General features: G+C 38.0%; 1 protein-coding gene across 1 annotated transcript; it reads left to right on the plus strand.

Moving 5' to 3' along the window:
• The first annotated feature begins 1,478 nt into the window (after positions 1–1,478).
• On the plus strand, positions 1,479–16,219 carry LOC109206780 (U-box domain-containing protein 62). Its single transcript, XM_019369645.1, has 10 exons — positions 1,479–2,146; positions 2,256–2,490; positions 4,282–4,363; positions 5,233–5,290; positions 6,762–6,850; positions 7,029–7,124; positions 7,209–7,279; positions 8,332–8,429; positions 15,148–15,181; positions 16,201–16,219. The coding sequence occupies exons 1-10, from the start codon at positions 1,660–1,662 to the stop codon at positions 16,217–16,219; spliced, it is 1,269 nt and encodes a 422-aa protein (XP_019225190.1). The 5' UTR covers positions 1,479–1,659.
• The last annotated feature ends 1,644 nt before the right edge of the window (positions 16,220–17,863 follow it).

Raw genomic sequence — 17,863 nt, forward strand, 5'->3', positions numbered from 1 at the left:
TCCGTTATAAATTCATAACGGTACTGTCTGGAGGTCGAGCATACTCGGCCTCTGTATGCATTGTGCTCTATCTTTGACCTCGCCCGAACTCGGTCCCTCGAGCCTATAACCGGAGGCATGCGATTATGACCGTATACACATATCTCAAACAGATAATTACATAGCCTAGATATGATTTCTAACATGGATAATAACTCACGTAGTCATACAAGTGGAAAACACACGGGGTGTGATAACAATATAAGGCAGTAGCCTAAAGTCTACCTGGAACATGAATAACCACAGTGTATGAATATATGCTCGTTATCTAGCACGCGCGTCACCTCCAACATGTATCAAATACCATAGCCAGCGGTAAGTTACCCTCAAACCAAGTTTAGACAAGTTACTTACCTCAAAGTGCATGAATCAATATTGCATAAATTCCTTTCCACGCGAAACAGCCTCTAAATGGCTCAAATCTAGAAGAAAACAACTCAATAATATCAAATAAAACTATAGGAAACAACCCCAAGCAATAAATAAAAGATGAATGTATTAATCGTTTTTGCAATAGACTAATAAGAAAATAGTGTCAAACAAAATGGAACAGAGGGAATACTTCTTTTATATTAATTGAAAGGCAACATATTAGGTATTCCTTGAACTTGACGACTTTTATTTAGTTTCCCCTTTAACTATACAAGGTCTTTAATATTCCCTAAACTTAGTTTTTTTTAAGATCCCATATAGTTAGTTTTTTTTTAAGATCCCAGATAGTTAAAGAAGGTATTTAAAATCCAACATAGTTAAAGAAGGAACTAAATAAAAGTTGTCAAATTCAGGAGGTTCGTAATATTCTTACCTATTTAAAGAGATAGCTACAGATAGAAGTTAATAAAAAATGAAATTAATAACTTACAAAAATAAGATAAATTACCTATTACTCCATCTGTGAGATGATGTAAGAAGGGGTGGTGGGGTGGTGGTAATACTTTTACTATTATAGTAGATGAGTTCATGTACTTCTATACTTAATTTTAATACATTAAAGGTGCGTATAAGAATAGTACTCACTCCGATCCACAATAAATAATTAATTTGTCTTTTTATTTTGGTTCAAAATAAGTGTCCTCTTATATAATCAAGAAAAAATTCAATTTATTTTTTTCCAAAATTTTCATGTACATATGTCTAAAAAGTCTTTTACTCCTCACATTAAATTACTTTGCTACATTAAATTAAGGATAGTTTAGTCACATTAACTATTTTTATCTAGAATTTAGTATTTTCTTAATGGGTGTGCCCAAGACAATTGGTCACTTATTGTGGACCGGAGGGAGTATTGAATACGCTGTATTAGTAATGTTGAAAACTTGAAATTAGTAATACTGGGATTAGTTATGTTGGGATTACTGCATGAATTGTTTTTTATTAACTGTTTAGTTTGGTGTATTAAAAATAACATGCATTGCATAAGTTTTAAAAAAAATATTTGTTTATAAAAATACTCTCCACCAGTTCGTTTCATCTTCCCCACACTCCTAAATTCCTAAACCCCTAATTTTTACCATTTTTTCCCTAAAACAAAAAATTCCACTTCCTTCATCACCAAAAATGGAGTTTCTCTTTATGTTTCTGAAATTAACTTGAATTAGGGTTGTTTTATTGACACTGCCAATGGCTTCTGAAGAAATGGGCTTGGTTTCGACTCGACGAGTGGAAAATGGACTCAATCCACACTCACAGCTCGTTTTCCATGAAACTTTTAGCTGTGGCCCACCACCACCACCTCCTCGGCGCTGCGCTGCCGCCATTAGCGGTGATCCGGGCCCAAAAACGACTCGAGAACTTACCGGATTCATCGACAAGTACGATAATAACCATCACCACCATTACTTCCCTCATCAACCGCAAGCTGCCGATTTTCGCCGTCAAATGTTCGCCGATGACCGACCTGGCGATGGATCGGAGGATGATGACGTGGATGATGACGAGGATGATGACGATGATGAAAATGAAGCTGAAGGCATCGTTATAGTTGAAAATAGTAATAATAATAATAATAATAATCATAATAACAACAATAATAATAACAGTGATAAAGTTAATAATAACTGTAGTAGTAAAATTGGCAGTGAAAAACCAAAACCCCTTTCTGCATTTGGTAAGTGTTTTTTGACAATTTATTATATTTCCTTGTTTGTTTTTCTTGACTAGGACTTTTTTCGGATTGATGCGTAGTTGACTATTGATTTATTGATATGTTGAGTAAGGTGCTAAGGAATCAGGAAATGAGAACAGCTTAGACGCGAGAAATGCAGTGACAATTGCTAGTGTTGATGGTGAGGTTTATTATAATAGTCAGTATTTGCAGGGAGGGGAAGGGTCAAATGCAGGGCCGAAGGAGATGGGGTTTGAGAATGGGTGTAGGTTTAGTGGGAGAAAGGAAGGTTGTTATTCAAGTGAATCAGGAGAGTCTTTGAGAGCTATTCTCTCCGATCCAATTATGTAAGTTTCTTGTCCTGTGATCCCTTCATCCTATTTATATGACAATGTTTGACTGAGCACAGAGTTTAAGAAAGAAAGAAAGAGTTCTGAAACTTGTGGTAAAAATAAGTTATAGACATCTGTTTGACTGTAATAATCTCACTAAGGGTAAAATGAAAAATTTAAAGTTAAATTGTTTCAAAATATAGAAACTTATCATTCTTTCGGGACATACTAAAAAGGAAGAGTATCACATAAATTGGGTCGGAGAGAGTAATCTGTTTTGGCTGTTCGCTTGTTCTTCTGGTTTAGCTGCGGCTTTCTAGATCTTAAGTAAATCATAAATTGCATTATGACTCCTAGGTGTCTTAAAAAGGCAAGTTATTTAGTATTAGAATGCGATGGGCCAAATGGAGGTTTCATATAGATGGCCTCAATAAATTTTGGATTGTGGTGCAGATGATTGATATTGATAAATTTGGTGTTGATAAGATTATTAAAGGTTGTTTGCTTTCTTGGAGCTCTTAGTTTAGACTTCGGACAAAGACAATTAGGGTGATCCCACATGTTAATATATTTGCGGGGTCAAGTGACTACTGGTGCAAATGTGCAATTAGCAGTTATATGCTAGAGGTTGCTTTTTAGGCGAATGCATTAAGCTGCAGTAATGTGGATGCAATTAAAACTAAATCCTGCAGGATAGCATATTATTTTAGCTTTAATCAAGTGTGATCTTGCTTGAGAATAAAAGAGTATAGATGCTTTCTCTAATGCTAGCTCTAGTTTCTTAGTTATACTGTAGGCGTGCTCTGCCACTTCCTTTCTAGTTATAGGAAGAAAAGAAAAAGGCATTTGGTGGGATGAAATGACTTATTGAATTTTACCTAGATGACTCTTGTAAGTTTTTTTCAGAATCTGGGATGGTTGTCGTTTTGCCAAATCAACAAAAAAGAAACATAAATTGCACCCAAGGGTGTGGCCTAGTGGTCAATGAATCAGATGGAAACCTTGGAGACCAGTGTCAAATTCTAGTAGGGACAAAAAACGCTAGGTTATTCTGCCTAAGTATTGGTGGGTAGAGTTATCCGGTACCTATGCTGGTGGGAGATAGCAGGTACCCAATGAAATAGTCGAGGTGTGGAATATTTTACCGGTTGATTTAATATTACCCCCTCCATTTCGTTTTTTTGTGAACCTGTTTGATTGAGCACAAAGTTTAAGAAAGGAAGACTTTTGGAACTTATAGCCATGACATTTCTAAGGCTATATAATCATGACACTAAGGGTAAAATGAAAACTTAAAGTTAAATTGTTTCTTAATATAAAAAAGATGTTCTTTTTTAACTAAAATGTCACATAAAATGAAAAAGAAAAAAATGTCACATAAAATGGAAAAAAAGGTGTATGTTGTTAGCTTATGCCAGTTTTCCCGCCTAATTTTCATTAAAAAAATCTTCTGAATAGCCATTGGTCAACAAAATGTTCTCTTTTTGAAAAACGGCTAAGGCATGCTTTTACTTCTTCTAATGGCTGTATAATATTTAAGGGGTCTTATCTATTCTGAGTTATCAAATGATAATGTTTATAGTAGAGGTTAAAATAATCTTATGATTATTTGCTTATGTAGTTAAGTAGTTTCTTTCCATATTTGTATTTACCTTTGTTGGTTCATGCATTATTTTATTTGTCCTAGCTTAACATCATGTGCTCTTATAGTCTCTTTCTATACGTTATTTGCTCTTCTAGATTCATGCATTATTTTATCCATCTCGTTACTTGCATCCACACTTGATATCATGCTGTCAATTTCAGGGGAGCGCTTATGGATGATGCGATGATATTGCCTTGTGGGCATTCCTTTGGTAGTGGTGGAGTGCAGCATGTGATTAGAATGGTATGTTCTCTGGAAACAGTTTGTTACCAACTTTCATTGATACTCGATATTAATTGCATTTGCATCTAAACTTCTTTATATCTCTTTTCTTTGAGGATTTTGATATTCAATGCTGCTTAATCAACAAATTCTGTTTCAAGATGCATTAGATAGAGAGACTAACAACCTCATTTGCATAATAGGAGAATATGTTCCCGAATTTGGGGTTTGGCTGTGATTTTTATGCTTTTTGATTTAAGTAAGCATCTTTGGAAAAACTTTTCTCCACTTTCAGTTTAGGGGAACTGCACTGTATTTGATAACATAGTGTGATAACCAAGAAAATGCTAATATTCTTATTGGTTGGAGAGAGATGCAAATGGCAAATCAGATGCAAATGCCTTTAATTTTAGATTTAAAATTGATAGGACCAACTGTTATGAAACCATGTCACCTCCAAAAGCTATAGATGGACATTGCATGCCTACTCAAATTAAATCTCTTGTCCCTCCTGTCAAACAAAAATAGTTACATAATCCTCTGTTTGCCGCATCATCTAATGTTGCTTCACAAAATATTTCTGAAACTAAGTATTTATCTTCTTACCTTAATAGTTCTAGTTATGACATTTTTTTTTTTATGACATTCATTGATATCTAATGAATGTACAAATTCACATAAATGCAAGACACAAAATTTTCATTTGCTTTTTCTCCTTCTGTTAAAAGTTAGGTTTTCCTTTCACATTTGCAATAGGAAGTTGTCTTCTCGCACTTAAGTTGACAACAAGGTCCTAGAAAGAGAATATGAATCTGTGGTGACTTTAGTCCGTGTGCTACTGGACTAGTTCTAAAGTAAGTTTCTAATTAGCCTTTATGGTGTAATTGCAGAAAGCTTGCTATATCTGTTCACACGTGGTGTCCGAAGATTCAGTGGCACCAAATTTATGTAAGTATATGCTCTGTACTTTTGGTAGATTTAGTATACCATTTACTCTGGTTTCTCTAATACTTGATGATTCTGTCTGGTGGCATGGACTCATTATCCAGGAAGCACCACCATGGTTCATGGTGGCCCCTATCTAAGAATAAAGTTGTAAGCATGCCCTGATCGTAGTACCTATCAACGGACTGCTATCAAGACAGTAAAGATAATTCATTGCCTCAATAACATTTTCTTCTATCCAACCGTGGTCACCACTCGACCTCTCACATCAGTTCAAACAATGTCAAGAACCTTTAGCACCATTATGTACCTTTCCAAAGCATCCTCACAAGCCTTCATGCCAGTTCCTCGAGAGCAAGTTTGTTGAACTATCCACCACTGCATGACCCTATGAGAGTACATAGCTAGAAGGTTTAGAGCGATGACACATTTTGTGACCCTCTTTAAGACATTGCTTTTACCTTCCTCTAATTTAGAATACTGATTTCCTATTTTAGCCTATTATTTTAAGTTAATTCCACTGGCCTTCTATAACCACTTTGGCCGTTCATCTGTAGACATCTCACCCTAGCTTCCAATAAATCGACTTGTTCTCAGACTCCTTTAGAATCAGTGAATCACCTCACTATGCTTCTTAGTGTGCTTATGACTGTAAACATCTCATGTTTCCACTTTTGGAATGCACACTTCTACCTTTATTAAAAAGACAAGAGCTAAGTCTTCTTTCTCGATCACAGTATAAAAAAGAAAATTATTCCTTCATCATGCTTTCTATCTCACTACGTTCGCATGTTAAGCTGCCTATTTCTGAACTACCATTGCTCCAGTGTCCGTTCTCTCATTCTCTGTCATCTCTATCATTTTCACTTCTTCTGACGAAGGCAACTCTATTCTTGCAGTTGATTTCCAAATTAGAAGCAGCAAACTATAGCAGACCGAGGATATCTAATTAACAACCTGCATGTTTTGGCTGTAGCTTCAAATTTCAAATTCTAACCTTAGTTAGAGTTAGAAGGGCTTCCAAACTTGTTGCTTAACTTGTCAAAAAGTAAGATTGCATTAAGTCAACTGGATAAATTTCTTTACTAACGCCTCGGGGCTTTGGTCTGGTAGTAAGAGAACAACTCGTGATGTGTGAGTTAGGCGCATGTCACTGGTTTGAACCTTGCCAACAAAAGCTTGGTATTTAAACTGAAAAGGTAGAGGAATGGCCCCATTATCCATCGAGTTTCGTACTGCGTGCCACTGGCTCTCGGGGATTTCTCGATTATAAAAGAAATTTCTCTAACATCAGAAAGTTATGAGCTGGCTCTATCATATTCATAATTGTATGATCCTAGTTTTACACTCTTTTTGAACTTCTAATCAAACTTGTCTGTACTTGGAAGAACATAGATTGAAGGGTCTTTATGTGCTTCACTGGTCCTCTCTATTGTTTCTGATGACCTCTATTTACCTTTCCATATTTCTGTAGCTCTTCGAGCTGCAGTTCAAGCATTCCGTCGAGAAGAGGAATCACAGCTTAATCGTTCTTTAAAAAGAAGAAAGGAGAGATATGACCAGGTTTGCCACTTTTATTTCTTTACCTGTACCACGACCTGAAATTAGGTGGAAATAGTGTTGAACGTTGTTTAATTTAGACTGAAGATAAAATGAAAAATCAGGGAGAGTTACATCTGATTGTCCTTGTGCTCAAAAGGCTGACTTCACCTTAAGGCCTTAATATCATATCGTGATGCAGGATAGAGGGTCCTTTGGTGATTCGCCGCTCTCGGATCATCTAAGAGGAAGAGGTGTTCAGTTTCCATTTGCTGTCACAGACAGGGTTATTATAAAGGTTCTTCCAGTAATATCTGAATTTCAATTACATTTCCAGATTGGTTTTGAATGGGCTATCTAATTGAAATTGTTAATCAAATAGGGTAACAAAAGGACACCTCAGCGTTTTGTGGGTCGTGAGGCTGTTGTGACCACTCAGTGCTTGAATGGATGGTACACCTCTTTGTTTGCATCATTTGGTTTTTCAAATTTCATTACATCCTTTTTGACCTCCCAAAGCGATTCGCCATGACTTTTAAAAAGTCCACTAAATTATCCTTTGTGCTTAGGCTCTCAACATTTGAGTTCTATATATCTGTTAAGCCTAAAAGGTTATAATCTTCATAAATCTAGACTTCTCTCGCTCTTGGGGCTTTGGTTCATTGGTAAGATGTAGCGTAATGTGTGGGTCGATTTCGAACTTTGCCACAGAAAACCCCTAGTATTTAAGTGGAGAAGGGTAGAGGATTGCGCCCATTATTCGTTGAATTTGAATCGTGCGCCTGATTCTCGAGAAGTTCTCGGTTATTAAAAAAATTTCTAGACTTCTCTAGCACATAGCTCAGATAAGTGGTATGCCCTTTGAATTTTAAAATGCTTTAGTGCCAGTCAGACATGAAAGGGTCAACATATTTCATTATATTGCATCCAAATCTTTGACCTTTAAAATGCTTACTTTGTGTAAGTAGTTTTTTAAAAGAATTCTTCAGCTCATTTAGGTTTCTCGGCCTTCTTATATAAGGAAAAAGAAGAAAGGTTACTCTTAAGTTTGTTGCATTTTGCTATTCCCTTCAAACTTCTTGTCTCAGATTGTCTTCATTGGCTTCTGAGTTTTATCTTTCGACCTAATGATATCATATTAATTTTAAGTGCACTGTTGAATCCAGTTTATTCAACTTTTTTGTTTTTCCCTTTTTTCTTTGTGGTATATATCTGGATTTGCATCTATATAATTGATATCGCGATTTGACCTCTCGTCATCTTGCAATATCTGATAAAATTCTTCAACTACATGTCTAATGTTGTTCCGTAGTGTGAGGAAGATGGAGTACTAGGTTCAACCTTTCTTAACACTGAGAAGTTATTACCTGTTATTATGAATGTGTTGTATCCCTTATGTCAGGCTTAAATAAACACTGGTCAAGATGTTTTTAAAGATTCCAACCTCTAATGACTGATTTTACCTATGAGGACTGACTCCTTATTTGAATGTACAACTTGTGCAGGTATGTTGTAAAGACGCTAGACAATGCTGAGAGTGTAAAGTTGCAATATCGCTCCTTAGCCAAAGTTTCAGATAACTTATCAATCCAGCCAATATCAAGTAAGATGGCAGCCAATTGGCTGTAGAGTTATATTCAGTAGAATGATCATAACTCTCTCGTCCTAACTTACTGCACATATGCCACGTTTGATACATATAGTCTAACTAGCGACATGCATCGAGTTTTTTCAGCTGTAATCTAGATCTTGTATCTGTTCCACGCGATTCTCAGGCATAGGTGTTGTATATTGTAAAGGTTGTCTTGTAGCACTACAGCCTTGAGATGTAATTAGAGATATGAATTATAGAGCCACACTTGTTTAAAATAAATGAATTATAAGGAGTCATTCCACAGGACTTTGTACTGACTGGTACCTTTCGGAAATATGAAGATTAAATAATCTTACTAGTACGAGTAACAACAATGTTTTCATTGTTTTTTCTTTCACATAGTAAACATGGACCAAAAGTTGTGGTCCGGAGTATAGACCATATTACGATTCAAATTGTGATCTCTTGACCATTGAATTGTTCACTTATCGCTGTTTGTTACTTCATAACCAACAACCTTTAAGTTGTGTCAAAGCACTCTCCCTAAAGTTCTTAACTCTTACTAAACAAAAATGAGTGCAAAACAATCCCATTCCTCTACCAGCTCCAACTCTGCTGGTTTTCAACAGATAACAAGCTGGTCCAAATTCAAGTCCTTTCCCTTGTACAATTAACCCCCAAGATTTTGTCAATCCTTCAACTGAATCTTCATCTGAATTGTCATTTCCATTTTCATTTAATTCTCTATCTTCTTCATCTCTAAGTTCTTCAACATATATTAGTCCATCTGGGATTCTTTTTTCTCCACTTTCCCATTCATTTTTCATTATCCGCCATTTCTCCGCTAAGGCTCTCTCTGTTTTGATCTGGGGTCTTCTTTCTTGCCCTCTATCATCTTCTTGCGCGTAAACGTGGACTAGTAATGGCGCTTGCTTCAAGTTCTTTACTATGTCAACCATCGATTCCTTCATCCATTCGTCAAGATTTTCCGATACTATGGCTTCCTTTCTTTGATCATCATCTTTGACAACTCTGTCACAGGGCTGTTGATTTGATATAGAGAGAGATGCAGAAACACTAACAGGCCTCCTTTGCACCATTTGATTAGAGACTGAGATAGATGACTTTGAAACAAATGAATGTGTACTAACACATTTGTGCATAACATTCTTGTGTACAGACCATGTTAATCTTCTCTGTATCGTTTCAATTTTACCCAATGTTCCTACCGGAACAATAGGATGAATCTGTAACGACGTCATTTTGGGAGTATATATATCAATCTACTAAAATTGTCTTTCTTACCGGGGAATTATTTCCCCGGAATGGTTTTTGTTTTAAGGAATTTGAGGAGTGGTTTATATGAATAAAAATATTATTGTGTTATGGCCTTATGGCTGCCATTGAAAAGGTGACACGAGCATAGAATGCGCAGTTATAGCTAAGGCACAAGCAAGGAATAGGTTGGGTAAAATAGGCACACGCCTTACCTTTGACATGTATTGTTTGAGACCAATCAAATTCATTTGTTTAGTGCTGAGGTGGAACCAATGATATTATTGCACGTTTATGAAAAGATGAAACACCACATATTACAATTCTCTGAGGTGAGAGTTTCTTTGGCTATTTGTAATATCTACTTCCATCTCTCTCAAAATGTTGGCATTTTTGTTTTTTATGATATTCAAATTTAGTAGACTTTATGTAAAATATAAACTTTCATAAAAAAAGTTAACGGTCCAAAGTTGTATTATTCGAAATTTGTCAACTTTGCCATCCGTTACAATGTTGGTGCCTACATACTATTGACGTTAGCAGATCGTCTAATATTTGCTTATCAAATACGTAAAACGTTCTTTTAAGTTGCGTTTTACTTCCAAAAATTTGACCACCCCCGGAATGGGCATTGCCTTATTTAAAGGCGTTAAGGGTTTTAACTAAAATCATTCAGTAATACTCCAACTTTGTGATAAATTTTTCTTGTTAAATTCTCAAGCTTTTTTCATAATGTCTCGAAAAGTAAAGGTTTCATTGTATTTTGGGGGGGGGGGGGGGGGGGGGGGTGGAGGTTTGTGGTGGCGAATAACTCAACGAGTTATAGTTTATCTCCACAGAGTCATGTTAAGTTGCCACTTACAATGGAGTACGATAGACTGGTATCGTTGTTATACAATAAAATGAGGTTGAGCAAACGTTTGGTGAATCTTAAAATAACCGGAAGATATCCGTACTCTGTGACTCCGCAAGGGGTTGCTTGTTACGCTGAGTTTAACATCGAGGATGATGAAACTCTAGAGATTTTTTGGGGACTCCGGATGAATACCGGGAACTTATTTTGATAAAAATGTTGGAAATGTACGTGAAGGTTGAAGACATTCGCAATAATGAGGTTGCGCAAAGCAGGGATAACCCTCAATCATCGGGTGGTTATTCTGGAGCAATTTTAGCCCAACAGGTTCCGGCTGAAAGAGTTTGGTCGGATCTAAACTTATCTCCACAGGCGAACGAGGAGCGAGGAAACAATTTCTCTCCAACTTTACATAATCCACAAGACGACTGGTAAACTTCATTTTTTCCTTTGTGTTACGATGTTTATTTTTGTTGTATTGAATTTGTATTAACACTCATATATTCCACATGAGGTACTGTCCAGATATAAATTTTACAAGTTATGAACCCACGCCCAGTTGGAATATGCGTAGTTTTGATGTGTTGGATCACGGTGGTCCATCCGGGAGTCATCACCAACAGGATATGTCCATAATTTTCTATTCTTACTTATTCTGAGTCTTTGCTAAATACTTCAACTATTAGAAACATGAGTTTAATTAGTCGATTTATTAGTGAACAAGGAAAAATATTATCAAGACGAGTGAATAGATTGTCAAATTCTTCAAATTCTATTAATAATAAATATTATCTAATCTCTAATTAGTAATTAGAATTCAAATTCTTAATTTAATTATAATTATTACAAAATATCTTTATTTATATAATAACATAATAACCGAAGTCCTGGAGAGGAAGATGCATCTTGGGTTGACGTATAGTGCGACTTGTCAGATATATTGGGTCATATGGTATTTCCCCGGGGTTTGAAACCAAACTCCTCCTCAGGAGGCTAGATGGGGCGATTCGGGTGAGATTGGAATGTCAACACATTACGACTTCTAAGAGAAGTGATATAGCTAGATGTAAAGTATTTATCAATTTGAGTAGCTTATTATTTTGTTGTTTGTGCAGTGAAAACGAGCAACTTGATGGTCCTGTCCTTACTCAGTTGCATGTAGACGAATTTACTCGGGATTTGGCAGATGCGCAGAGTCAGGAAGATAATAGTGATTACGACAACAATGCTGACGAGTCTGGAGATGACACACCCTTCCCTGACGAGGATGATGAGGAGGAGGAAGAGAATGCCGAACCTGAGCTGACGATGGGGCATGCTCCACCTCCCGTTAGATCAAGAGTGTACGAGTCCCACGTGCTGTTTTATTCCAGGCATATTCCCTACCTTGATCATTTGCCAAGTATGCCGGATGTGGATGCCCTCACAAGAGATCTTGACGAAATTCGGACAGCAATGTGTGATGAGTCTAGACCAACGGTGCTGGCAAAGAGCATGCTTTTTCCTGATAAAGCTCGCCTAACCAGGGCTGCGAAAATGTACAGCGTAAGAGAGTGTAGTGAGATGTGTCATACCTCCTTTTTCTACCACATCCCCGTAAGGGGGTATAAGGGAGTTATTTCCAACTTGAAGTGACAATCGAAACGGGATTCATTTATTAAGAGATTCAGAGTCGCCACTTGGGATATTTATGGTGTCCCAAGTCACCGGTTCAAGTCCCGAATCGAGGAGAAGGATGACTCTGTTTAACAGTCCGCGAACCAGAAATCCGGGTAAGGAATTCTGTTAACCTGGGAGAAGGTGTCAGGCATTCCCGAGTTCCGTGGTTTTAGCACGGTCGCTCAACTGTTATATTTGGCTTAATTACCTGATTTTAATGCATTTTTTGAACCTATGTGCAATTTTAACTTTAACCGCTTTTATTCATTTTTAGGAATATTGCAACGCTGTTAAAACACGTCTTGAACCACGTCACATAAATGCATCCGTGATTTTTGACATATTTTAACTTCGTTGAGATTTGAATTTGGGTCACATAAATATGCACCCGAATTTAGGAAAGTAATATTGTTAAAATACGCGCCTAAAGCAACTACGCATTTTTAAATTTGCGAGGGCCATGAAAATTCGCTAATGGCACACCTCGAATTTTAAAGGGTTAAAATTGATTACTCGAAGGCCATGAATTAATTGATTTCCTATGTTTGGGATTTTCCACATAATTTCCCCTTCCAAACACACGGAACATCAACAACAAGCATTAAGTCATCATCTTTAACTTCGTAAGCAGTGCGTTAAGACCCTTTATACCCTTCCCTTTCTAAATATTCACCTATATTGAGTTTGAACATATTTATTTAAAGATGTCAAAATTAAAAGCAATACTACTTTACTGGCAGTAGAGGTGAACACAGAGCTTGGCCAAATTTCATCGAACAAAGGACTCCAACTATTTATCCAGCAAAAATATTCTACAGAAGGCAACTTTTACAAGAAAATCCTAAACACCTTTCCGTTCTTTTGCTAACATAAGGCCAAAGTCAATTGGAGTCTAAGGCAACTAAGCTCAGCCTCAAATTTCACCAGAGGAATTATCAAACAACATAATCAATTCAACCCAAACGACGAGATTCAAATATCGATATACTCAACTGCCAATAATGCGTTCAGAATGTGCGACTTCAGATTCGCGTCATATAATCAGAAAATGAACTAGGAAGAACGAGAGATGATTCTTAAATAAACTAGACAAAATTGATTTATTCGACTAAAGCCATGTGTAAGCAAATAAGAACCGTAAAATCAGGAGAAGTATGAGTCAAAACGGACCTGAAAATTACAGCAGTTACAACTTTGAATTTCAGCAGTTACAACTTTGGAATTAAGGGAATCCTCAAGATGTGATACCCTTCCAGTTACAGTGACAGTGAGACGAACGAGACTAGGACCGGAAAAACTCTAGCATCGGAACGAACTCGAACACCTCAACCTCCGGCAAACAGTAGGGTTTTTGAAGCAAAGAAGGAATATGGCTTAACAACGACTCCAACCTCCTCACCCTCGGAGAAATCATTGAAGTCCTTTGTATAGATGGATCTAAACTCGAATTAGAACGATTGGTCAATTTTCAACCGGATTATTTGCCGGTAACTTCAAAGAGGACCAACAATCAGAGCTCGACTGACTCAAAACTTTGACAAACTCGTTTTCGACTGGTAAAACTCGAACCTGACCCAGAAAACATCACTCAAGCTTTGGTGGTTGGTGAGGAGCTTTATATGGCTGTTGATGGTGGTTCACATGGTTGTTTCAAGGGGTGTTTGGGCGTTCTCGTCGTCGAAGACGATTGCCGGGGGGGGGGGGGGGAAGGGTTCGTTGATGAAGAGCTGCACTCAGGTCCTCGTGAAGAAGACGAAAACCAGAGGGTGGGTGCTCTCTTGATGAATACGGCGCTTGATTTTCAGTCCCCTTTCGTGTATAGGGTGTAGGTATTACTATATAGGAGTAGGGATTAGGTTAGGTCAAATATGGAATAGGGTATGTGCTTAATGTTTTGGGCTATTCCAAATTGGGCCTTTTCAATTAAGACCAAACAAAACTAGCCCCAAATTTAATACTCTTTCTTCTAACACAAGACCAAAAATACTACACCAATTATTAATTAATCCTATTTGAGTAAATAACTATTAAAATAAAACTGACCGTTAAAGTAAACTATTACTATTTTTTTGTATTTTTCAAGATTAAAAATAACTACAAAACATTAATGGAATAATTTTTGTAATTTTCATTTTTATTGTAATAAAATAAAGTGAAAAAGTAAAAATTAGTTGAAATAGCTATATTAGGCCTAAATTAAATATTTACATGCTAAAATATAAAAAATCTTGCGGAGGGTCAAAAATCACATGTCTACAGCTGCCCCTCTTTGATTGGAAACGCGAAGAGATTTCAGACAAAGAATGACTAGACAGGTTTTTGACCCGACCCTTATTTAGAGAGACTAAAACTAAGAGAGAGGGGAATGTGACCGAGCCCTAGTATCTGAGCTGCCTACATATCCTTGGCTATAAAGGAATCAGGCCACGTGTAGTTCAGAAGTGAGTGAGACGATGGAGTATGCTGAGGTGGAGAGCCGAGTGAGGTTCCGTTTCGCCGAGGTTCCAGTCCGCGGTCCCGTTATTACATCAAAATCAAAAATGAAAAAGACTAATTAAGCCTATCAGTTACGAGTTACAAGATTCCTATCTATGAGTCTTCTGAAGCTTGATCTTGAGTCTTGGTTGGTGCTTCATGCGGACCCTGATCTGAATCTTGATGCTTGTTAGCCGCAGGTGTTGGTTCAATCTTCTTCAGCTTTTCAAACCAAGACGGGACATGGAGAGCTTGTGACCTCAGCCTTGTCTTGAGCAGCTCGCATCTTTCATTAACTTTTGCATTTGGACTCACTTCTTGCCTTTCTTTTTGTTTTTTTTCTTTTTACTCTGGAATGTGACTAACTTCTATTGATCATCTCGGACTGCTGACTCGCATTCTTGACACGAGCTTCTTTTGTTGCTAACCTGAATTGCATTCTAAATTGAATTCCCTTTTTTCCAGGTGGACGCTTGATTGCTGAACTTGAAATAGATGCCTCTGTTCTCCAGGCGGGCTCTTGATTGCTAAAACTTGAAATAAATGCCTTTGTTCTCCAGGCGGGCTCCTGATTGCTAAAACTTGAAATAAATGCCTCTGTTCTCCAGGCGGGCTCCTGATTGCTAAAACTTGAAATAAATGCCTCTGTTCTCCAGGCGGGCTCCTGATTGCTAAAAACTTGAAATAAATGCCTCTGTTCTCCAGGCGGGCTCCTGATTGCTAAAACTTGAAATAAATGCCTCTGTTCTCCAGGCGGGCTCCTGATTGCAAAAACTTAAAATAAATGCCTCTGTTCTCCAGGCGGGCTCCTGATTGCTAAAAACTTGAAATAAATGCCTCTGTTCTCCAGGCGGGCTCCTGATTGCTAAAACTTGAAAATAAATGCCTCTGTTCTCCAGGCGGGCTCCTGATTGCTAAAACTTGAAATAAATGCCTCTGTTCTCCAGGCGGGCTCCTGACTGCTAAAAACTTGAAATAAATGCCTCTGTTCTCCTGGCGGGCTCCTGACTGCTAAAACTTGAAATAAATGCCTCTGTTCTCCAGGCGGGCTCCTGATTGCTAAAACTTGAAATAAATGCCTATGTTCTCCAGGCGGGGTCCTGATTTCAAAAACTTGAAATAAATGCCTCTGTTCTCCAGGCGGGCTCCTGATTGCTAAAACTTGAAATATATGCCTCCGTTCTCCAGGCGGGCTCCTGACTGCTAAGACTTGAAATATATGCCTCTGTTCTCCAGGCGGGCTCCTGATTGCTAAAACTTGAATGAAATTCCTTTGTTCTCCAGGCGGGCTCCTGATTTCAACAAAAATAGACAAACAAAGAAGAATTTTCTATCCCAGTTTGGTGACTGGGCGCATCGTGTTACCAAATATTACTAGAAATTGAAAGCTAAAATCCTGAATTGTACTTCCCTTGTGCTCCAGGTGGGCGCCTGACTGTTGAACTTAAAATGTATTCCCTTGTTCTCCAGGTGGGCGCCTGATTGCTGAATCTTGAAATGTATTCCCTTGTTCTCCAGGTGGGCACCTGATTGCTGAAATNCCGTTCTCCAGGCGGGCTCCTGATTGCTAAGACTTGAAATATATGCCTCTGTTCTCCAGGCGGGCTCCTGACTGCTAAAACTTGAAATATATGCCTCTGTCCTCCAGGCGGGCTCCTGATTTCTGAAACTTGAAACATATGCCTCTGTTCTCCAGGCGGGCTCCTGACTGCTAAAACTTGAAATATATGCCTCTGTTCTCTAGGTGGGCGCCTGATTGCTGAACTTGCAATGTATTCCCTTGTTCTCTAGGTGGGCGCCTGATTGCTGAACTTGAAATGTATTCCCTTGTTCTCCAGGTGGGCGCCTGATTGCTGAACTTGACATGTATTCCCTTGTTCTCCATGTGGGCGCCTGATTGCTGCACTTGAAATGTATTCCCTTGTTCTCCAGGTGGGCGCCTGATTTCAACAAAATAGACAAACAAAGAAGATTTTCTGCCCCAGTTTGGTGGCTGGGCACAGATGTGAGTGTTAAACTGAATTATTCTACCAACTATTATAAGAATTTGAGAGCTAAGTCCTATTATCCAGGGAGGTCCTGACAACTCCTAACAATTACGAACCTAAGTTATATCTTCTAAAGGTATTACTCCCACTACATCTGTTATCTAATAGGTCTTAACTACTCCCCATTATCCAGGAGGGTCCTGACAACTTCTAGTTAAAAAAAAACAGTTTTAACCTAAGCAGACCTTGTTATCTATATCTTGTTATCTAAGCAGACCTTAAAACTACGTCCCATTATCCAGGAGGGTCCTGAAAATCAAAATTCAAGTCTTATCTTAAGAGTGCCAATTCTACGGCTGAATTATACTATCCTACAACAGTATCTTGTTATCTAAAGGAGATCTTAAAACTGTGTCCCATTATTCAGGAGGGTCCTGACAACTCCTAATTGAATCCTATCTTAAACAGGCAACTTTGAAACCAACTTATGTTCCTTGGGGTACATTTATGCTAAATTATGCTACTCATGATTGTTTTGAAATTTAAACTAAGTCCCATTTTCCAGGAGGGTCCTGAGAACTCCTAATTGGATCCTACTTCAAACATGCGACTTTGAAACCACTTATATTCCTTGAGGTATCTTTATGCTAAATTATGCTACTCATGATTGTTTTGAGATTTAAACTAAGTCCCATTTTCCAGGAGGGTCCTGAGAATTTACGGTCAAACCTGTTTTGGTGCTTGCTTTTTCCTTAAGGAGGGTTTCTCCGAAACCAACGAAAACTTTCTGCCCCTGTTTCAATCAAAGAAAAATCTTGTCAGTTTAAAAATGGTGGTTAGTTGATGGCACTCTTGCTGGATGACGTCTCCGCTGCATGTGTTTTGCCTTGCCTTGCTTCTTGAACTGGCCCTGAGCCGTTTGCCTTTCTGACTGACTTTCGACCCCCACGACCTTCGATGACCTGAGTGTTTCATACCCAGTCTGTTGCTTCTGCCTCTCTGACCCCTTTTATCTGAGACTTTGCCTCTCCCCACAAAACTATCTGGCCAATCCACCGACGAAACTTCCGATGATCCTTTGTGTCTTACTTTGCATTTTGACATCTTTGGTATGTTCCGGCCCTGTTGTGCTTTGCAACTGGGAAACTGGTAGTTAGCCTTGACATCCTTTCCTCTTTGTTTCGGACAAGACC

This window comes from Nicotiana attenuata, unplaced genomic scaffold, assembly GCF_001879085.1.
Source record: "Nicotiana attenuata strain UT unplaced genomic scaffold, NIATTr2, whole genome shotgun sequence".
Lineage (NCBI taxonomy): Eukaryota > Viridiplantae > Streptophyta > Magnoliopsida > Solanales > Solanaceae > Nicotiana > Nicotiana attenuata.